This window comes from Adiantum capillus-veneris, chromosome 29, assembly GCF_014529385.1.
Source record: "Adiantum capillus-veneris isolate H3 chromosome 29, ASM1452938v2, whole genome shotgun sequence".
In the NCBI taxonomy this organism is placed as follows: Eukaryota; Viridiplantae; Streptophyta; class Polypodiopsida; order Polypodiales; family Pteridaceae; genus Adiantum; species Adiantum capillus-veneris.
This window is the reverse complement of record NC_140959.1, coordinates 7,991,542-8,012,099: the sequence shown is the minus strand read 5'-3', so window position 1 is coordinate 8,012,099 and position 20,558 is coordinate 7,991,542. Positions and strand designations below refer to the sequence as shown.

Below are 20,558 nucleotides of genomic sequence, written 5' to 3'. Positions count from 1 at the left end.
CATGTGCCGGCCATGTCAAGTCCATGCTGCCCATGGTTGGTGGGCAGGCAATGGGCGGTGTGTAAGCTGCCTTAGACATCACGAGACATAAGAGAGTGGCACCAATTATTGTGCCACAAGAGAGAATATCCAGCAATGGAATAGAAAAAGATGCTAACCCTTTTCAAATTTACAAGTGGATGCTTTGATTTGGGGGTTTGACATTTGTGGCCCACATGCACTATAATTGTGTGTATGTACGCCCCTTTTGATAAAATAAGGCAAATCTAAACATATCCGAGTAAAGAAAAGGAGATCAGCGACATTTCATCAGGTGTGCCCGAACTTGTTTCTCGGGGGCTCTTTCTGCAAATTTTCCTGCTCTTTCGGGCCGGCTATGGTGTAAACCCTGCTTCCACAGTGAGTAAAACCCTCAGTTTCTCAAATTCGCTAGCCAACCCGGGTTCTCTTGTTCGTTAAACCCTAGCATAGTGCTCAATTTGTTAAGCTGTTTGATCACGATTCGGTTTAATTACGGGGGTATAGGACTGTTGAAGCTTCGCGGCTATGGCAGAAATGCTTTCTTGATCAATTAAAGATCCCGCTTCTTCGTGTCGATCTCGAAAGATGCACGTTTGACATCTGCCTCTTGCTGCTTTTTTAATGCGCATAGCTTGCTTTTTGTTTCCTCGGACGTGCAGCATCACCTGTCCCGACTCCTACGTGTACTGCCTGCCTCGTGGGCTTTAAAGTAACCTTGGCCTGTTGACCTGACATAACAGCTTTCAGATGGTTTAAGCTTACGCCCCCCCCCCCCCCCCCCCCCCCCCCCCCCCCGGGCCACCACACACACACACACACACACACACACACACACGAGCACACTCACTAACGCAGACACTGACACACTGATCTAGACTTCACCCAACCCTTATCTCGCAAAGACTTCTTGCTTTCTGCACATCTTTACCTGTTGAGAGAGAGAGAGAGAGAGAGAGAGAGAGAGAGAGAGAGAGAGAGAGAGAGAGAGAGTTCTTTGCCTGTTTTAGCCATGGAATCCAGCAATGGCAGAACCCTTGTTTCTTCCAAGTCCCTTGATGCGCATATGCGACAGTTGGTTCCTGAACGAGTATCTGAAGATGATAAGCTTGTAGAGTATGACTTCCTCTTGCTGGATCGTTTTCTGGATGTTCTTCAAGATCTGCATGGGGAGGACATGAAAGAGACGGTAAGGTTCCACTGTCAAGCGTTTTAACATGTTCCCTACACTCTGTTTTATTGACATTCCAAGACACAGGATGCTTTAGATCCTATTTGTGGGAATTTCTGAACTGTAACTGACCACCGTATGTGGCCTAAGCATGATGTTGTTTGGAAAAGCAGATTTTTCTTAAACCCTCATTGTTATTTGCAATTAATCAAGATGCTCTGTGCAAGCAACATGTTACTCCGCTTCAATTTGAGGGTGCATAGGTTTCACATATAGGAAAGGAGCTGCAACTGAAAATCGTCTTTCATCTTTCCAGGTTCAAAGGTGCTATGAACTCGCAGGCGAATATGGTAGCTCAGAGGGCCATGTTGACTTTGAAAAACTGGAGGAGCTTGCCAATGTTTTGAATAGTCTTGATCCAGGGAACTCAATTGTGGTGTCTAGTTCGTTTTCCCACATGTTGAATTTGGGCAACTTAGCTGAAGAAGTGCAAATAGCCCATCGACGCCGCCTTAAGCCCAAATCCGGAGACATTGGGGATGAGAATTGTGCCCTCACAGAGTCTGATATCGATGAGACTTTCAGAAGGCTTGTCTATGAGTTGCATAAGTCACCAAAGGAAATTTTTGATGCTTTGAAATGCCAGACAGTGGACTTGGTTTTGACAGCTCATCCTACACAATCTGTGCGGCGCTCACTTTTACAGAAACATGGCCGGTACGGGTCCTGTTGTTGATGTCTGAATTTGCATGTTTAACTTCAGCAGTTGATTCATGCCGAGAGGGTCTCACTCTCTTAAAAGTTACCCCCCCCCCCCCCCCCCCCCCCCCCCGCCCTCCCCCCCCTCCCACACACACACAAAAACACAAGCGTGCACAAATTCTCGTAAACATGCACACACACACACACCCTATCACCCTGTATTTCTTCTGCTTTCTCAAATTCTTAAGTAAATTTGCACCAAAGAGGATTTTTTGTGCCTTAAAACACTTTCTGCGTGTTTCTATTTATTCAACCTCTCTCACACACATCCACACACAAGCCACTACAAATACATGCTCTCCTCCTTTAGGATTTTTCTACCTTATGCGACAAGATGCCATCTTTTCCTATCAGCTTACAACTTGTCTTTGGTTGCTATCAGCATTCGAACATGTTTGTCCCAGCTTTATGAGCCAGGCATCACACCTGATGAGAAACGAGAGCTTGATGAAGCATTGCAAAGAGAAGTAAGTGGGAGGTTGCCAATTTGGTGACTAGAACAGTTTTTGAAAGATTTGCTGTCACAGTTTGGTAAAATGGATGACTTGGGCATTTGTAGATTCATGCGGCATTTCGAACCGATGAGATTAGGCGAACACCTCCTGCACCTCAAGATGAAATGCGTGCTGGGATGAGCTATTTTCATGAGACAATATGGAATGGTCTACCCAAGTTTTTAAGACGTGTTGATACCGCACTGAGCAACATTGGAGTGGATGAGAGGCTACCTTATAATGTCCCACTAATTCAATTCTCTTCATGGATGGGAGGTGATAGGGACGGTATGTTCCATGTCCTGGCCATAGACTTCTGCAAGGTTTTCATCATTTATAATTTTGGGAAAGAGGCTACTTGGTGCATTATGGTTGTGCTACAACCCGTATTTTTTTGCATTTATGTTCTGCAGGTAACCCTCGCGTAACTCCTGAAGTTACCCGTGACGTATGTTTGTTGGCAAGATTGATGGCAGCAAATTTGTATTATTCTCAAATTGAGGATTTGATGTTTGAGGTAAATCAACTGGTCTATTTCAATTATCTGTCTGAGCTTAAACTGAGACACCTGGAAAACTTCATCAATTCATTTAGGTACATGGATATACACTCATGTAAGTTTTTATGTACATGATTATGTGTGTCATACATTTATAGTCAGATTATGTGTTTGTGACTGTCATTGCCAAAAAATTTAGGACAGAGGGACACCCTCAGATTAGCAACCTTTGTGCACACACACACATATATGTGTGGAGAGAGAGAGAGAGAGAGAGAGAGAGAGAGAGAGAGAGAGAGAGAGAGAGAGAGAGAGAGAGAGAGAGAGAGAGAGAGAGAGAGAATGAAATGCTATATTAACGTCTTCAAAAGGCCAGAATGACCTATGAGACCAGAAAGTTACAATGTGGTGGGTCTGATACAAAGTCAGAGTAACCCTGGCTCTTTTGTACACAAGCGTCTGTAGATCCCATCTATGTATACAGAGTCCGTCTCCCGCGTGAAGGTGTAGCGAGTAGGAGCTGCTGCCCGTGGCCTGTGTGCTACACTAAACTCGAAAGAGATGGTCAGCGACACAAGAGCACGGTCCACTGCCACACCAATAGGTCTGGGTCCAACTGTGAGGTCCTGGATACTAGAGATGAGACTCGGCTGTGCCATGACATAATCCACTGTGCTAGCTCCATGTTTGTGTGGAAAGCATGTAAAACCCCCCGCAGCGGGAAATCTCTGTAGGCCATTCAAGACGACCAATCCATGTGCAGTCCCCATGTCTATCAAGTGTCGTCCATAGTCAATATGCTCCCCATCTTGTGATAGTTTGTATAGGCCTGTCTCTGCAACATCCAGCTCTCTCAGCATCTCCTCTGAAATATCATAAAAAACTGTCTGATGATGAGCAGTCCTAGCATTGAAATCCCCTAGAATGATGATGTCACCATCTCTAGAGAACTCCCGTACTCGGGGGAAAGTAGCAAATAGCAATGTAAAGATATCTGCCCGTCTCTGCTCTCAATCTCACCCACATGTACCTAGCTTGCACATCCCTACGAGCTATGTGTATCAATGGCTGCAACTCCTCCCTGAATAACACTGCCACTCCACCTGAGCCCCGCCCTCTGTGCTCTGATTGTGTCTCCTATCTACATGCGGTCTCCCATCTGTATCCTCTAATGTGAGGCATAGACTGCCCAGGGGCTTGATGCGTCTCAGAGTAGAGGATGATATCTCTCCCACTAAAACTTTCCTTAAAAGCACCCACGTCTAGACGCATAGATCCATTACAATTCCAGGTAGCAACTTTGAGTGTGGTCCCATAGGTCTCACACTGTCATGTGGAGCGTGGTTCCAATATCACCACTCTTCCATCTCGGTAAAAAGCAATCTTACCTTTTTCCCTTGCCGCTCTAATCTCTGGCATTACCTCCTGCATATGAGCTATCTGTGATAGGGTAAGGTCATCCCCGAGGAAGATGCCCGTTTTCTTAAGAGTTGGTATCTTCTTCAAAAAGTCCGCTTCCATGGAGGGAAAACGAAGGATGAGTGCTCTTTCTTTCGAGGTTTCCCCCTTGCTCCCATTTTTCTTGTTGCCAGCTCTTGAGTGCATCGGCTCATGAATCCCCATCAAAGCCATAAGTTCTTTTACCTCTTCGTCCACATTATCTTTGTCTTTGAGACCGCAATTCCTCACATGTAGAGAGCGCACACGCCTTCTTTGCTTCTCTTAAGTGTCAGGTTAATGATGGTGGGTGTGGACGTAATTGTTTCCTTGCTTTCCCTTTCTTGGCAACCTCAATCCACTTCTCGGCCTCATCTGCCTTCTGCTGAGTCTTTGTAATAACGTCCACCCAAGAGGTCGTCATTTCTTTGTGTTGCTCTTCCCCCTCTTTGATGGCTCGCACTTGCTCTTTGATCGTGTTTAGCTCTTCTATTACTGAAGGTTGCAATTCTCCCTCCTCAAGTGTATTTCGTGATCGTGCCTCTGCCCTCTTGAGTGACGCAATCTCTTCGTCTTGGGCCGTCACGTGATCTCCTAGTGTGGCTATCTTGCTTTCTTGGGCCAACACGCGTTCTTCGAGCATTTTTATTGTGCCCAATAAGTTGCGGTTGATCTTGTTGTACAAACTATTTACGAAAGAGGGTTCCAAAATTGGATAACCTAATCTTATGGACTCATCCGGACATGTAGGTTCTATTGCGGGTACTAATCCTCCTAGGATTCTAGACACTCCTATGTAGGGATAGGTGCAAAATTGGCTCTGGAAGTCGATGAAGCATGTCTATGTAGCACACATAGCCATGTGCACATGACACCAAGAGTCCTGCATGTTTAAGCACTCACATTTGCTATCATGTCTATCATCAGGGCCAGAAAGCCCATGTTATTGTTTGTCTTTAGCCTTTCTTGTAGGGGGAAGGAGGCCTTGATTGGAAAGTCCGGGGAGCGGTTGGAAAGAGACCATGAAATTCTGGGGAGCTGCTTTAATTTCGTCTCGGAGGCTCTTGAGCCTACGAAAGAGTTTTCAGGACAAGCGTAGAGCTGGGCAGTGGTTGTGGCCTCTGAAGTAGCTTCAACCCAAATTCAAAGCTGGTCGGAAGGAGAAACTGAGCATGGTGGAGGTACTGCTAGAGATTGCTGGAGTAGGGAGCCAGGCAGCAGCCCTTGCTCATGGCCAAGCAGGGCAAAAGAGAGTGACTGCGTCCATCATGAACTTTGCTGACACTTTGTGAGAACAGCTGATGCAGGCTTCCCAAGTAAAGAAGGTTTGCTTATGCTTAATCTGCATGGGAATGGGCGGCTTTTTGCTATGATGGAGGCGACACAACAGTTTCAACTTAGGTTGCGCCGCAGTCAACCCATTTGCATGTGGGAAGTATCAAGGGTAATGAGTGGGAAGATTTACTTATGCTTAATTTGCATGGGAATGGGCGGCTTTTTGCTATGATAGAGGCAACGCAATAGTTTCATCTTAGGCTGTGCCGCAGTCAATTCATTATGTTTCAAGGGTTGAAGGGTAATGAGTGGGAAGATTGCTTTTTGAAGTTAATAAGGGTGAAATTTGACAGGCTTTGAGGTGGTTTAAGTACGAGTCACTTTCAGATTCTGGTAGGGATTTAGTCCAGACTAATGAAATCAAATTGCTATGAAACCTTTGGCTCTTTTTGAAAAGTTTTTTTGGAAAGTTGAAGATGGCCAACTAGTTTTGAAAATCCAACTTGGTAGCCTTTGATTCAGGTTTGAGCCTGCGGTAGTACTGAGAACAGTCTTAAATCTGATCCAGAGTTTTTCTAGGGGCTAACTCGTTTTCACAGTTGTCCATGTGGCGGTGCAGTGATGAGCTCAGGGCTAGAGTGCAGCAGATAGAGGCTTCTTACCGAAAAGATGCAAAACACTACATGGGTAGGAGTTTATTCAGGCCAGAAATCGTATCTGCATCTCCTATTGACAGAACTTGTTCCAATATACTCTGCTGATTAGAAGCTAACACTGATGCAATTTGTTATTGCAGAGTTCTGGAAGCCTATTCCACCCAATGAGCCTTTCCGGGTCATCTTGGAGAGTTTACGAGACAGGTTGTATAACACTAGAGAGCACATGCGTGATTTGCTTGCCCTTGGTAAGTCTGACATAGCAGAGGAGGACATTTTCACTTCGGTTGACCAGGTGTGTTTCTAGTCTATGTCATACTACAAAAATTCTCAGGTTTTGCGGCCTTGAGCTGATCATCTTCTTGTTTTGGGCTATATGCTATACTAGATTCTTGAGCCCCTGGAACTCTGTTATCGTTCACTCTGTGCAACTGGAGACAAACCGATCGCAGATGGAAGCCTCCTGGATTTTATGCGACAGGTTTCATGCTTTGGTTTAAGCCTTGTTAAGCTGGACATACGTCAAGAGTCTGATCGGCATACTGATGTCATGGATGCGATTACAACACACCTGGGCATAGGTTCCTACAAAGATTGGTCGGAAGAGCAGCGCCAAGAGTGGTTGTTGGCTGAATTGAGAGGCAAACGTCCTCTCTTTGGTGCTGACTTACCCAAGACTGATGAGATTCGTGATGTGCTTGACACGTTCCACGTGATATCAGAGCTCCCGCCTGACTCTTTTGGTGCATACATAATTTCGATGGCCATGACACCTTCTGACGTCTTGTCTGTTGAGCTGCTGCAGCGGGAGTGCAGGGTGGCTCATCCTCTACGTGTTGTACCTTTATTTGAAAAGCTTGCAGATCTGGAGACAGCCCCAGCTGTTTTGTCACGTTTGTTTTCAGTTGACTGGTATCGGAACAGGATAAATGGGAAGCAGGAGGTAATGATTGGCTATTCGGATTCAGGGAAAGATGCTGGTCGCATGTCAGCTGCTTGGCAGTTATTCAAAAGCCAGGAAGAACTTATCAAAGTGGCAAAGCAGTTTGGTGTTAAGCTTAACATGTTCCATGGACGTGGAGGCACTGTAGGAAGAGGTGGAGGACCTACACATCTTGCAATATTGTCTCAACCTCCGGATACGATTCACGGCTCTTTACGAGTCACTGTTCAGGGTGAAGTCATTGAGCAGTCTTTTGGTGAGGAACATCTATGTTTTCGCACACTGCAGCGGTTTACGGCAGCTACACTCGAGCATGGAATGCATCCTCCAGTGAAACCAAAGCCTGAGTGGCGGGCATTGATGGATGAGATGGCGCTGATCTCAACTGAAGAGTACCGGTCTATCGTCTTTAAAGAGCCTCGGTTCATGGAATACTTCCATTCAGTAAGTTCAATTGTGATTTTACCCTCTAAGCTCTTTTTTGAAACTTAAGTTAGGTTTCATGTGCCCTTTTATGCACTTTGGTCCATTCCCTAGGCCACTCGTTGACACATCGATTCTGGTTGTGATAGGCAACACCAGTGCTAGAGTATGGGCGCATGAACATTGGAAGCAGACCTTCCAAGAGAAAGCCAAGTGGAGGCATTGAATCGTTGCGTGCAATTCCTTGGATTTTTGCTTGGACACAAACACGGTTTCACCTCCCAGTTTGGCTTGGTTTTGGTGAAGCTTTCCAGGCTGTGCTGAAGAAAGACCCTAACAACTTGAAAATATTACAAGAGATGTACAATGAGTGGCCATTCTTTAGAGTGACTATTGATTTGGTAGAGATGGTTTTTGCGAAAGGTGATCCGCGCATTGCTGCTCTTTATGATGAATTGCTTGTGAACGATGAACTCAAATTTTTTGGCACAATATTACGAGCAAAATATGAACAAACAAAGGAACTGCTCCTGAAGGTATTTTCCAAGAATTCTCTGATTTGCACTTCAAATCACTGAGATGCGATAATGCAGGAAATTGCATGTGTTATTTTCTGCAGGTGGCAGGGCATGAGGAACTTCTGGAGGGTAACCCTTACCTGAAGCAACGCCTGGCATTACGTGACCCTTTCATAACTACTTTGAACCTGCAGCAGGCATACACTTTAAAGAAGATGAGGGAGGGCGATGTTGGGAAGTCTGCAGCTCTTTTGAAGGCGCGAAGCAGCGCTGCTGAACTGGTTACACTGAATACGACAAGCGAATATGCTCCAGGGCTTGAGGATACAATGATTCTTACCATGAAGGGTATTGCAGCTGGCTTGCAAAACACTGGATAAGGTAATCTAGTTAAAAGCTTTACCTGTTGGAAAGACAGCTACATCAAGCATTGGGGTTATCTCATTTTGTCCATGAATGCATGTGTGTGTTTGTAGTGTAATTTGTCAGCTTTAATCACACGCAGTTGGCGGGTCTATCTTGTAAACCCAACTGAAAGGAATCTAACCAAAGTACATCAATGTATGGCATACATAGGTGCTGCCATGGGTTGCTGGCATGTTTAGAGGAAGTGGTTCACTCCGGGATTCAGAAGGTTCATCCATCATCTATGACATAATTGCGTGGTGTTTGCTGAGCTTTTTCAGGAATAACGTGTAATAAAGTGCACGGTGTGCGAGCTTGGAATTCTATGCTGTAAGGGTTTTTCAACAATATAAATATGGTTTAACATTTAAAAGAAGCCCCTCTCTCTCTCTCTCTCTCTCTCTCTCTCTCTCTCTCTCTCTCTCCCTCTCAAATTTTAGTTTCAAGCATAAGCTTGTACAGGATGGTTGAGTTGATAATGCACCTTACGAATTACCAAGTTATTTTCACATATAATTGAGACAACAGGGCATTGTGCAAGTTTCCATATATTTTACCAAAGTGTCTGAAGTTTCCAGGGTGAATGATGTATATCGCCAAGAACCAACCTATGCCTTCGTTGAAGAGAACTCAAAGTTGCTGAGAAACATGTGAGTGGGGCTCAGCTGCTGAAGTGGACTCATTTACAGCTCAGATTGTGATTGATAATGGCTTTCCTTACATTGGTAGTTAGGAAGTGGTCACAAAACGACAGGCATTGTGGTAATTTGCATTGAGTATATGAGTTTGCCATGGTGATGATGTGGGGATCGAACTCGCGCACTCTCTTGACCACATATGCTGCGAATTGTTGGCAGCAGTGATGTAACCACAATCGTCTTGTAAAACACATTGTGTGCATGACCATGAGTTGGTGTAGCAGTCATAAGTTATTTCAACCTGTGGCTTGTGGAGTCCATGTGTCTTTTGTACAGAGCATCGAGCAGAGGTCCAAAAGCAGGTGTGCCCCTACGTGCCAAGTCAAATTTTGTGCTTGTCAAGCAGTTTTTAGTTACCAGTTGCAGCTTTCAGCATGTGTGACAACGAGGTGCATAGCTATGTTCTATTCCAGACTGTTTGGTGGTGGTTAAATAACATGTAACTGATCGTATAGAGGCTACCCCTTTTTTACCTGATTACTAGGAAGCTAGCTGATAAGAAAAAGCCATTTTTTTAATTTACACTGCGAGAGCCAATTTTTTCCTTTTGAGGTCTTCGATATTGGCACTGGCTACAAAAAAGAGCGAAATGCGGGGTGCGGCCATCCGTTTGAGATGAGCTATGTAGTATCACAAGCAGCCTCAGTCAGATAATGTGGTATGATTGAAGACTTCAGGTTGCCTCTTGCAAATCTAGAGAACTTTAGTGTCACACAGTGTCCTGTGGATGTTGCAGTGTTTACATTCCTCATATTTAGGGAAGTTTAGTCACATATTCTTCCCTACAGATGCTGCAGTGTCAATGTGAACATATTCTCTGCTTTTTACCATTCAAGATTGAAGCACAGCTGCTCATCTATGTTCTCAATCTCTCTCTGGCTTCATGGATGACTTTTGAGTTTATTGACTTAACAAAATAGCTCTTTGGTAATACAAAGGAAGAAAAGATCAACCACAATAGCTACGTGGCCCCAAGCTCCATTTACAATGAAATAAGCCTTGACATGATGGACCTTGTATATACACCACAACTATTCCACATCGAATAAGTATAAATTTTCTGAGTTATGTTCGCTTCATGTAGATGATGGCCTGGAGGTATGATTGTGTGATTGTTGATGATGGAGAAAAAAGAAAAGAGAGATTTTGTACTGAGGTCTGCAAAAGGTCTTGCTGGACTATGACACAGTAAACAACGATGCCCATGTCCCTGTAGTATTGTGCATGACTAAAAAGAGAAACTGGCATATGACAACATTTCAAAAAACTGGATGATAAAAATGATTTCTAACTTTCATTCAATATGCTCCCTATAAAAGAAGCGCCTCTGGTCCTCATGATAAGCTAAGGATTAAATACATGGAAGTGAGATGGCTGCTCTGAGAAAGGGTTACATCTCCTTTCGTTGTGCTATGCATATGGTCAATCTCTATTGCTTGTTGGAGCTCAATGTCGACACCATTGGCCGAGCAATCATAGTCTCCCATCAATTCCGGCCCTCCTGTGCTCCTCTCAAGGTGTGTGTGTGTGAGAGAGAGAGAGAGAGAGAGAGAGAGAGAGAGAGAGAGAGAGTTCCTCTTGAAGTAGATTCATTTGGTGTAATCGAAATGATAGCCATAAATGTTGCAAAAGCCTAGCATATGTCTAAACCCTGTCCCGTCATGTGAGAGACCCCTTGAAAAATATCTAATTAAGGTTCATGTTCTGAAAGACCATGATTTCGTTACACAATGAAGATAGGACATTAACAATGCTACCCACCTTCAATGTGTAGGGGGATAATGTGGTAGGACATTAACAATGCTACCCACCTTCATGTGTAGGGGGATAATGTGGTAGGAGCAAACCCATATCAAGTTGAGGTTTGGAGGGAGCTTTTTGAGCGAGCTTTAGAATGAGTTATTGCTCAATTGACCAAATCTCTCTCCCTAACTATCTCACTCCCCTTTTCTCTCTCTCTCTCCAAATCCAACGGCTCAAAGTGGCTTAGGACGAATCATGAAGAAAGTTACATCTGCACATAGAGCAACCCACAACACAATGCAGTGTGGACAAGGAAGGAGAGCCCATAAATGACTACAAAGTCGACATCTACATAAGAATAAATATCTTCAGAAGGGGAGAGCCAAAGCAAACCTACCCCACTTAACAAAGACATCAGTTTTATGTTGTCTAGAGTTGCATTCAAATATAGTATCCTCGACGCTATAAACAATACAAGTGCAAGACCACTCCCCCCAAGCCTGACAACAATTTGGTTAAGGGCGCCAAAAAGCTATGTGTACTTCTCCTTCGATACGACCTTCCATGTCGAGGCAGCTTTGCTGGGGTCCATGACAAGGTAACAGAAGATTAATTCATATATATGAAGGACTTGCTTCTATACAAGTCTCGAGCAACTGCTTTAGGGCCCAAACTTGTTGACTCAGTGCTGACATCCTCAAAAGATATATTCGCTGTATCAGCTTCATCCTCGAGGTGGTGAAGACCGAAGAGTGCACAAATCTTGAAAATACTCATTTCTAGCCTCTGCATTGACAAAATAGCCAAAAAGACTACGACGTCCCATGAAATGCAAGGGCACATTAGGTACTCCGAAGTTGAAGGTAAGGCTCGGTAATTGTGCCATGTTCTCATAGGAAGAGGTGGTTGAAGAAGAGGTACTAGATACCGTATCTAGAAGAGATGAGGCTTGATAGCCCCCCTGTAAACCATTGCCAAACAATCAATCACCTCTCAGCCTACCTCTATGTGAGATGCTGACTTCTATGGTGCAACTGACGATATGAAGCGCGGTGGATCATCATTAAGTTGGGTGGTTCCGAACTTGAACATCACCACTGCGAATGCAAATGAGGCCTATTTCACCCTATTTTGCCTATGTGTATCTCACTTACCCGAAATCTCAAGTACACACTTACCTTTTTTGCCTTGATTGCTCATGGTTCAGCTCAAACATCATGTCATTCAGACATCTAGTCGCTGTTTGTCCTCGATTTTGTGAATTTGACTTGTAAGTTGGCCAAAAATTTGATTTGTACCAACTCTTTTGAAACTTGACATGCTTGAAGCTCTTACTTTGCTCATCCAACATTTGCTTTTAGAACTCAATTTTGGCTTTTTTCGGTAATTTTATTGATTTTTTAATCTTTATAAGCTAATAATTAAAATAATAATAAAATTTATTAATATTTACCTAAAAATAAGCCAAAATTATTCTATACACTCATATACATACTCTCAGTCTAAGCATCATAATTGTCAAAATTTGGTCATTACAGCTCATTATTATGCTTGATAAGAGGGAAAACAAAAAAAAAAGTATAAGTTAAGCAAAAAATACACTTTATGTCAATGAGTGTAGAATCCTCGACCACCTCTGCCTGCAATTCTCCACAAATACGACGATGGCAGCATTTGGTCATACCCTTTTGAAACCAGTACCATGGTGGAGGCATGGCTTGACTCTACAACCTGGAGGAAAAATTTGTGAATGGAGAGTACACGACGAGGCGAACACAAAGGGTCTCTCTCTCTCTCTCTCTCTCTCTCTCTCTCTCTCTCTCTCTCTATGAATTATCGTCCATGAAGGTCAAATATGACGTATAGGACCGAAATCAAAACATTACAAAGGGTTCGTTCTAAGTGAAGGAATCGTCAATTACATCTCACCTAAGGACTGAGGGTCCAATAAAAAAAGAGAGAAGATAAGATGAACAAAACATAAGGATGGGTAGGTGAGGGGGGAACTGGTTTTGGAGTTCAAAACTCCTGGATAATGGCTTTTCCTCGATAATTGCCCATTTTCTTGCCGTGCATGCTTCGCATCTTTTGTAGTTCCGTCTTCTTTTGTTTGAGTTGGACAGGTGTAAGGTTTTCTACAAACCAGATTTTAGTGTCCTTGAGAAGTCTTGTTTGTTCAAGGAGTTTGATTCGGTCCACCTTGGTCTTGAAAGTGAGGATTGCATGGTTGGCGTGATGTTCGTGTGTAAGAGGTGTGATTGTTGTTCGCTCCCATTGTATCATGTGGGTTGTTATTTGGATGCGGGCAAAGAACTTCTGGAACTTGAGGTTCCCCTCCCCTTTCTAATTACTTGGAAGTCCGCGAATACGAATATTGAGTGCATTATCCTCTTGTCGTTGTTCGCGTAGCGTGGACACCACACAATCTTCAACCTTTTGGGAGATGACCTCTTGCACTTGATTCTTGACCGCTTTTGTGAGGGTTATCTCTACTTTTGCCTTTGTTTTGTGATGAGCATGTTTACAACTACCATGATGGAGTTGTAGCCTCGAATGGGTTGGAAGGCATGTTACAAAGTCCATGCTCACCAAAGCATCAACTGAGCTACTTTGGTGAGCATGTTTACAACTACCATGATGGAGTTGTAGCCTCCTTGAATGGTTGAAAGGCATGTTACTAAGTCCATGTTGATGAATTTGCAGTTAATTTAAGGAATGTCTCGTGGATGAAGTTTTCTTGGCATCAACACTCCCTCAAATTCACTCCCTTGGCAGGAAAGGCATTGCTTGATGTAGCAAAGTACATTTCCTTTCATTATCGCCAAAAATAACTACTACTCATAGCATCAAGTTCTTTGCATAACCACGGTGTCCTATTGGGGCATTGTGCCCTTCATATAGAATTAGCTCCACTTGGCTTCCATCTATTCCATCTCTTGCTTCTTGTAGTTCTTCACTATGGTGAGCCGAGCCTCGATGGCCATGAGTCTATTTCAGCTTATCATTCTCCTTACAAAGTCTTTTGACTTCATTTTGAAGGCGGGCCGTGCTATCAATTTTTGGATGTGTTGCCACGACCCCGACAAAAGTGAACTTGCCTCGGGATGCACCATGATTTGTTGCTTAGAAGATGCACCCAAGGGTAGCTTCCTTTGGTGGAACTCGAGACAATGGTGCCAACGCTACCAACGGTCAAGGCAACGATCCTAGTCGGAAGGCCAAGGGCCAAAGAGTTCGGGGTAGAGGTAGCGGGTAGGGGTAGTGATGGCAAAGACAGTTCTAGGGGCAAGGGTCGCGAGCAGGGTAAGTGTTGGTAAAGGCGGTTCTTGGTAAGGTCGGACAGCAGGGGGGAGACTCACAAGCAGGTGCAACGCAATGCTGGCTGGAGGCGGGCCTTTGTAATGGCGCCCCCCCACAAGGTAGCCCCTCACCCACGAGGAGACTGGGGGAAGCGTGAGGGAGGATGAAGCGCAAGTGCTAGGGTTGTGTGCACGCGCACACACACACACACACACAAAGAGAGAGAGAGAGAGAGAGAGAGAGAGAGAGAGAGAGAGAGAGCATAAAAAAAGCTCGCTCCGAATTCTCTTTTTGGAGCGACCTTTTAGAGCGAGCTTTTTTTCTAGATTTGGTTAGTTAAGCAATATTTGAAAAAAGCTCACTCGAAAAGCTCATTCCATTCCAATCCCCCATCATACCAAGACCAACCCTTTGTGCACGCATGTGGTGTGTGTGTGTGTTGAGAGAGAGAGAGAGAGAGAGAGAGAGAGAGAGAGAGAGAGGCTGCTGCCACAAAACTTGGGGACATAACAAAAGATAATTCCAAGGAATGACAAAACTGAGAACTGCCATTTTGACATCTCATAAATGTTGTCACATCAGCTTCAACAATAGCAACTTCAAATTCACTGGCACTTGAACATTGTGCTCCTAATCATGTTATTTTTGTCCTTGGAGACCTCAATAGAGAAGTTGTGAAGATTTCTATAAACTCTCTGTTTAAGCTGCAGACTCGAGTTCAGTGACATTATCTTCAGAGTAGGTGAAACCATTATCTGCTCTTAGTTGAGCAGAAACATTATCGATAGCAGCATTCAACTTCGCAATCTTTTCATTCAGGTTTCGTCTCGTCTTCTGCCAAAACATAGGTTAAGTCACACTTTCAAAAACTCAAAAGACTCTGAATTTCAAACATTTTTGCCACCAAGAGAATAAACAAAATCTGCAAATGGACAGTTTTTCTTGGGGGGCAGGAAGAGGGTACAACCAGTAAGTGTTTAACAGGCTTGATAATGCTTCAGGAGCTGCCTCCTTAAGTGAGATTTTGCTCTTACTGGGCATGATACTCCGTGTGCAATTCTATGAACATCTCTTTGAGACTCAATATTTCCAAAGACTTTTTAGTCATGTCCCGGAATATGTTTTGGGCCTAGCATTTCCATGATTGCATATAATAAAAATGACTTCATCAGCTTTGTCACGAGTAATCTAGCTAACTTCTCTTACGTTCATACAACTAAAATGCACAAATAATCAGGCATTTTCCTGTTAATAACAAGAATACCAACTAAGAGATCGAGAATAAAAAGAAACATACAATTCACCTCCATGTTAATCATGTATAGTTTTTTAAGAAGGTACTTTCTACTCATAGTTGTGGAGATTCCCCCCTCCTTAAGGTAGTGTTTCCCACCCTGCATTTCCCCACTGATTACTTTTGTGGTGAAAGGAAAAACAACTATTTTTGATAGTCATAGAGATGAGGCATTAGGAAGAGAATGGGGTCTAGGAGGGCCTCTTTATTTGGCAATTTAACGGAGTCAAACCTTGAGCATTAAGGAGGTAATCAAAGGACCACTTTTGCAAACAGGCAAAATGGCTAGTTTATTTGAATTGAAATTTCCCCCTCAAAATGAAATTCAAATCTAACGGGTGAAAACTATATCATGTAACATATCTATGAAAAGAGCTTAGAGTGTAGATCTGAGATCTATAATCTCCCCTCGCATTGGAGAATGTATATAGGAATTACGGAAGGCTGAAAAACATGAGTTACCCACAACCTTTGGTTTCGGGGGGAGGGGGAGTGTATCCTTTGACCATTCTTACACCTCTTTTACACACCCACCATTCTTGTATACATGGCATGAACCTAAACTCCATCCTCTTCCTAATGAGAGGCCACGCACATTGAAAGACAATGATGCCCAAGAAGATCAGAGAGATGAAGAGCAATACGAGGCAATTGATGTGGATGATGGGAGAAGAGACTCAATATGATGTGCTTATCCTCTGATGATGCAACAACCCATTCGACACTTCTGATTAGCACGAGTCAATGTTCTTGAATCTCAAGTGTTGGTTGTCTTTGCAAAAAAATGTTCTGCCTTACTATTATTCTATAGCTTGTTTATGATAGCTTCCCTTTCCAACCTTGATAGTATCCTCTATATATGCCCCCCAAAACCAACCCAGCCGTAAGAGGCGTGGACACTCCAAGCGAGAAATCAATAGCAACACACGAATAGAAACTTCAAAATCACTAAACTTGTTAAAAACACTGAATCTCAAAAGCATTTGCTCTCAAAAGCGGCCAGCAACGCAAAATGTGGAAATCCGTACAACCTGCCACGTCAACACCAACAGTGCCATTTATGAAAATCCGTAGCGTGCCACGTCAGCAATTCCGTACACCTTGCCACGCCAATATGCTAGCGCAATTTTTGGAAATCACTTCCAAAGGCCAAGCTTTTGGTATTTAGGGTTTTAGGCCCCACGGCTCGTGCTCTGAAGTTCGTTTAGGTTCACTTTCTCTTGTCCACTCGACTATTCGGCCATTCTCTTCTAGTTGATCATGCCACGTCATCACTTTGTGACATTTCGCCCTCTTAAGAAAGAATTGTAAAAGCCCTCTATTACACCTGCAAAAACAGCCAAAGGACAAAAACTTTCTTCAGTAGACACTGACTCTGTGTACTCATGCATCATACTCGACCAATCTAGCACTTCTACAAAGACATCAACCATTGATAATCATATTTTTGTCAAGGGTCTCAGATATAAATCCTGATCATTGTAATCATTTAGCAATCACATCCGCACAACACTGATCTTTTTATGGATGTCCTTGATCTACTAAATCTGGTTACTATCAGATTCATATCTTTTCATTTCACATTTCAATCAAGCAAACCATGCGCATGACCATCCCCTCAGGACAGTACATCCACATAGCATGCAATTCACAAATGACACACTGAGTTCACACTGAAAATCACATTCACATCACTACGTCCGTGGATGAAAATCATGATCAATCGGTAACATATTTAGCAATCACATCTAGATTTGTCACTAATCTCCACATATGTCTTAATAAATCTTGTTACACTAACGTCCATCTCATCTCTCCGAAAAACAAGACCGAAATGCTGCAGTCATTTCATCTTTCAAACATGCACTCAAACACTACTCACATGAGAGAGCACATGTAACAGACTCATTTCGGGAATTCCGAGTTCGAAGTACTTTTATAAGTCATCTAGCATAATTCTATCAGCCCCATCAGTATCCCTGAAATCCAAAGGAATTCAATGACTTTATTTCATCTAGGTAATCTGTGACAAAGGAGCGGAGTAACTCCCCTCTTATGCAGTCCCGCCTGCACCATATTCAACCCGCTGATCACCAACAACTCTTGGAATAGTCGACGCTAGATCCAAAGTGTCAAGGTAAAGTTCTAGTATCTGAGGAGTATCTGCTAGGTCCACCTCCTCCATCCACTTTGATGCCGGATAGTTCTTAGTCAAGAACTGCCGTTCACTTTACCTTTCACTTTCCTTTCCTTGTGAGCCAGTATTTGTTCCGGATTGAGAATCTCCTCGTTCTCTTCCACTTCAAGTTGCTCCTCGGGCTCCTTGTCCACTGGGACCTCACCTTTGAAAGGTTTCAACAGAGACTCACATGAAAAGCGTTGTGAATCTTCCAAGTATTTGGAAGCTTCAATCCGAAGGATACATCATTTATCTTCTCTTGAATCTGGAAAGGGCCATAGTATTGCATACTCAGCTTTGGAAAAAGCTGCTTTTGACCATTCGTTTCCTTAGGCGTGCCTTCTCAAGCCATAAAAGCACCCAATCATCTTCCATGCCTTGCTTGAGACTTCTCAAGAGCCTTGTGCACCTTGGCAAAAGCAGTATCCGGATCTAGATCATACCGATTTGCTTCAAAAATCTTATTCTGGGTGCGTAGAATAGGGAGAACCTTCTCAGCACCCTCGATGATCAAATGGCGCCTTCCCCGTATGCATTGTGTTGTTGTAGGCAAACTCCACCACAGGCAGATACTTATCCCACTGAGTCTTTTGATTTGAAATATAGGATTTCAACAAGCCCCAAACCAATGAATCTGTCGAGAACTGCAACCGCGTGCAGTGTTCTCCCAGATTGCCCTCCAAAACAAACTAGTAAATTGGGAATCTCTGTCCGAAACAATGGTCTCAAGCATACCATGTGATCAAAAAATCTATGAGACACACAGTTTAGCCAAAGGATCGAGCTTAACTGTCGTCTGTCAAATAGGTCTGCAAAATCTGGATCTAAGGTGCACTATAATCTACCATATTCTCAAAGCTGTGGTGAAGGACTGCCAAAATAGCCAAAACCTAAGGCTTACGAGACAGTGCATCCGCCACCACACTCTTCTGTTCCTGATCATGCAGGATCTGAAAGTAAAATTGTGACCAAGTGTTTGCCCACCGCATTTGCTTGTCCGATAGCTCTTTTAGAAACAAGAAATAGCGCAAACTCTGATGATTGGTGAGCATTGCCAAATCGGCTCCAGGCAAAAAGCGTCGCCATTGAGTAAGAGCATGTATGACTGCCAAATGGTCCTTCTCGTAAATTTGCGCAACTGGTTTTGGTCTGGAAAACGTTCGGCTCTCATAAGCCGAGACTGCGACCCCAATGTATCTCAAATGGCTTTTGCAAGACTGGCAAAGCCAATATTGGCCAACTTCTCCTTGAGAGTCTTGAAGGTTGCAATCTTAGATGGTGCCCTATGCGAAAGGAATCCCTTTCTGTGTCAAAGAATATAGAGGAGAAGCAATCTCAACAAATCTTCGAATGAACCGTTGGTATTAAGAGCAAAAACCCAAAAAGCTTCGGACATTCTTCAAATTGGGCCAATCTCTGATGGTCTCCATCTTTGCCGGGCCCATTCTGACACCCTCCGCAGAGATGATGTGTCCCAAAAAGCGGATCTCGGGTAAGATAAACTCGCTCTTCTTTCCATACACCACCAACCAATGTTGCCTCAGTGCTTGGACAAACGTGTAATAGATGGTGTCTGTGCTCTGCCTCACTCTTGGAGAAGACAATGATGTCGTTGAAAAAGGTGCCCACATATGACCTATACTCTCTGAAAATCTTGTCCATCATCTTGTTAAACATTGTTGGAGTATTCGTGAGATTGAAAGGCATCACCAAATACTCGTACAAGTAGAGAGACATCCTGGATGTTGTCTTATAGACTTCCTTAGGAGCAAATTCAAATCTGATGATAACCACTCTTTAGATCAATTATGCTAAAGCAAGTAGAACCATGAAGTTTGTCTAGTATATCATCGATTCTCAAAATAGAAAATCTGTTCTTGGTGGTGATTTTATTGAGAGCTCTAAAGTCAATGCACATTCTCTCCATCTTTCTTTAGAACCGAGAGCAATGGAGAACAATAAGGTGATGTACTGGGCGGAATGAGACCCTTCTCTAGAGGTTCTTGGGTTGATTCTCCTTTGATGACCTTGCATCAGGTTCCCTTAGTTCGTCCGAACTCTCGGATACGGGTTCTAGTTTTAATATTGGTTTCAATGATTGCTGATTTTACTCCCGGGTGGAGTGTGAGAAATGTTGTTTTGGTATTGTTTGAACCTCGGAACGACGCAGACGGGATGTCTGGGGAGCATTTGGTTGTATGCTTGAACCTCCAAGAGACGCAAGCTACGGTCTGGGGAGCGTTTGGTTGTACAGTCGTCTGAGCTCATGGCCTGGACCTTTTTAGGTTATTTGCGGGGGACTGACGAGGTAGTCGTTGAGTAGCTTCATACCACAGACCGTTTGTCTTGGGGGAGTGCCCAACGACGCTATTTGTTGTGTCTGTAACATGCATATGTGAGCATTTGTGTTACATTGTTGATGTGCCAACCACTAAATATTCCTTATTGGATGAGATTGCCTGGGTATGTAATTTTAGTGCATCAAGACACATGTGCAAGATTAATGCGGTTGGTTGTGATGGCTAATTTTACTACGCCGAAATATCAAGAGTTCCGATCTGGACAAAGGAGAAGCCAACTCCTTGATCAAAAGAGCCGAAAGGAGAAGCAAACTCCTTGATCAAAGAGCCGATAGGAGAAGCAACTCCTTAACAAAAAAAAAAGAGCAAACTGATTGTTCCTCAGAATGACCCTCGGAAATTTTGAGCTAACTTGAATTGTTTTGCAAATATGCTATAATCGC

At 43.5% G+C, this 20,558-nt stretch overlaps 2 protein-coding genes and 1 pseudogene across 5 annotated transcripts in view; 1 reads left to right on the top strand and 2 right to left on the bottom strand.

Moving 5' to 3' along the window:
• Positions 1 to 241: 241 nt before the first annotated feature.
• LOC147418701 (phosphoenolpyruvate carboxylase 2-like) lies at positions 242 to 8,977 on the top strand. 3 transcript variants are annotated; one of them, XM_086505973.1, is made up of 12 exons: positions 242 to 399; positions 1,029 to 1,207; positions 1,506 to 1,906; positions 2,334 to 2,418; positions 2,511 to 2,733; positions 2,859 to 2,962; positions 6,256 to 6,343; positions 6,453 to 6,607; positions 6,701 to 7,699; positions 7,828 to 8,214; positions 8,298 to 8,577; positions 8,673 to 8,977. In XM_086505973.1, the coding sequence occupies exons 2-11, from the start codon at positions 1,031 to 1,033 to the stop codon at positions 8,574 to 8,576; spliced, it is 2,898 nt and encodes a 965-aa protein (XP_086362099.1). In that variant the 5' UTR covers positions 242 to 399; positions 1,029 to 1,030; the 3' UTR covers position 8,577; positions 8,673 to 8,977. The 3 variants fall into 3 exon arrangements, with proteins under 3 accessions (XP_086362099.1, XP_086362098.1, XP_086362097.1); XM_086505972.1 differs by having other exon boundaries at positions 243 to 399; positions 8,773 to 8,977; XM_086505971.1 differs by having other exon boundaries at positions 243 to 399; positions 8,298 to 8,977.
• Positions 8,978 to 11,307: 2,330 nt separating this feature from the next.
• On the bottom strand, positions 11,308 to 12,134 carry LOC147418700 (uncharacterized; annotated as a pseudogene).
• Positions 12,135 to 14,872: 2,738 nt separating this feature from the next.
• Positions 14,873 to 20,558, bottom strand: part of LOC147418699 (uncharacterized) — a 126,599-nt gene continuing 120,913 nt past the window's right edge. Inside the window, exon 5 of one of the 2 annotated variants that reach the window (XM_086506420.1) lies at positions 14,873 to 15,173. In XM_086506420.1, coding sequence (XP_086362546.1) covers positions 15,042 to 15,173 — 132 coding nt within the window. In that variant the 3' untranslated portion in view covers positions 14,873 to 15,041. Of the gene's footprint in view, positions 15,177 to 20,558 lie in introns of both variants that reach the window. The other variant, XM_086506419.1, reaches the window with a different exon arrangement.

What these genes read in the sequence shown, in the direction of transcription:
- LOC147418701 (XM_086505973.1), top strand. Translation starts at nt 1,031, where the DNA reads ATGGAATCCAGCAATGGCAGAACCCTTGTTTCTTCCAAGTCCCTTGAT. An exon ending in TTGAGGATTTGATGTTTGAG is followed by an intron (nt 2,963 to 6,255) that starts GTAAATCAACTG and finishes TCGTTTTCACAG; the next exon opens with TTGTCCATGTGGCGGTGCAG. An exon ending in AGATGCAAAACACTACATGG is followed by an intron (nt 6,344 to 6,452) that starts GTAGGAGTTTAT and finishes TTGTTATTGCAG; the next exon opens with AGTTCTGGAAGCCTATTCCA.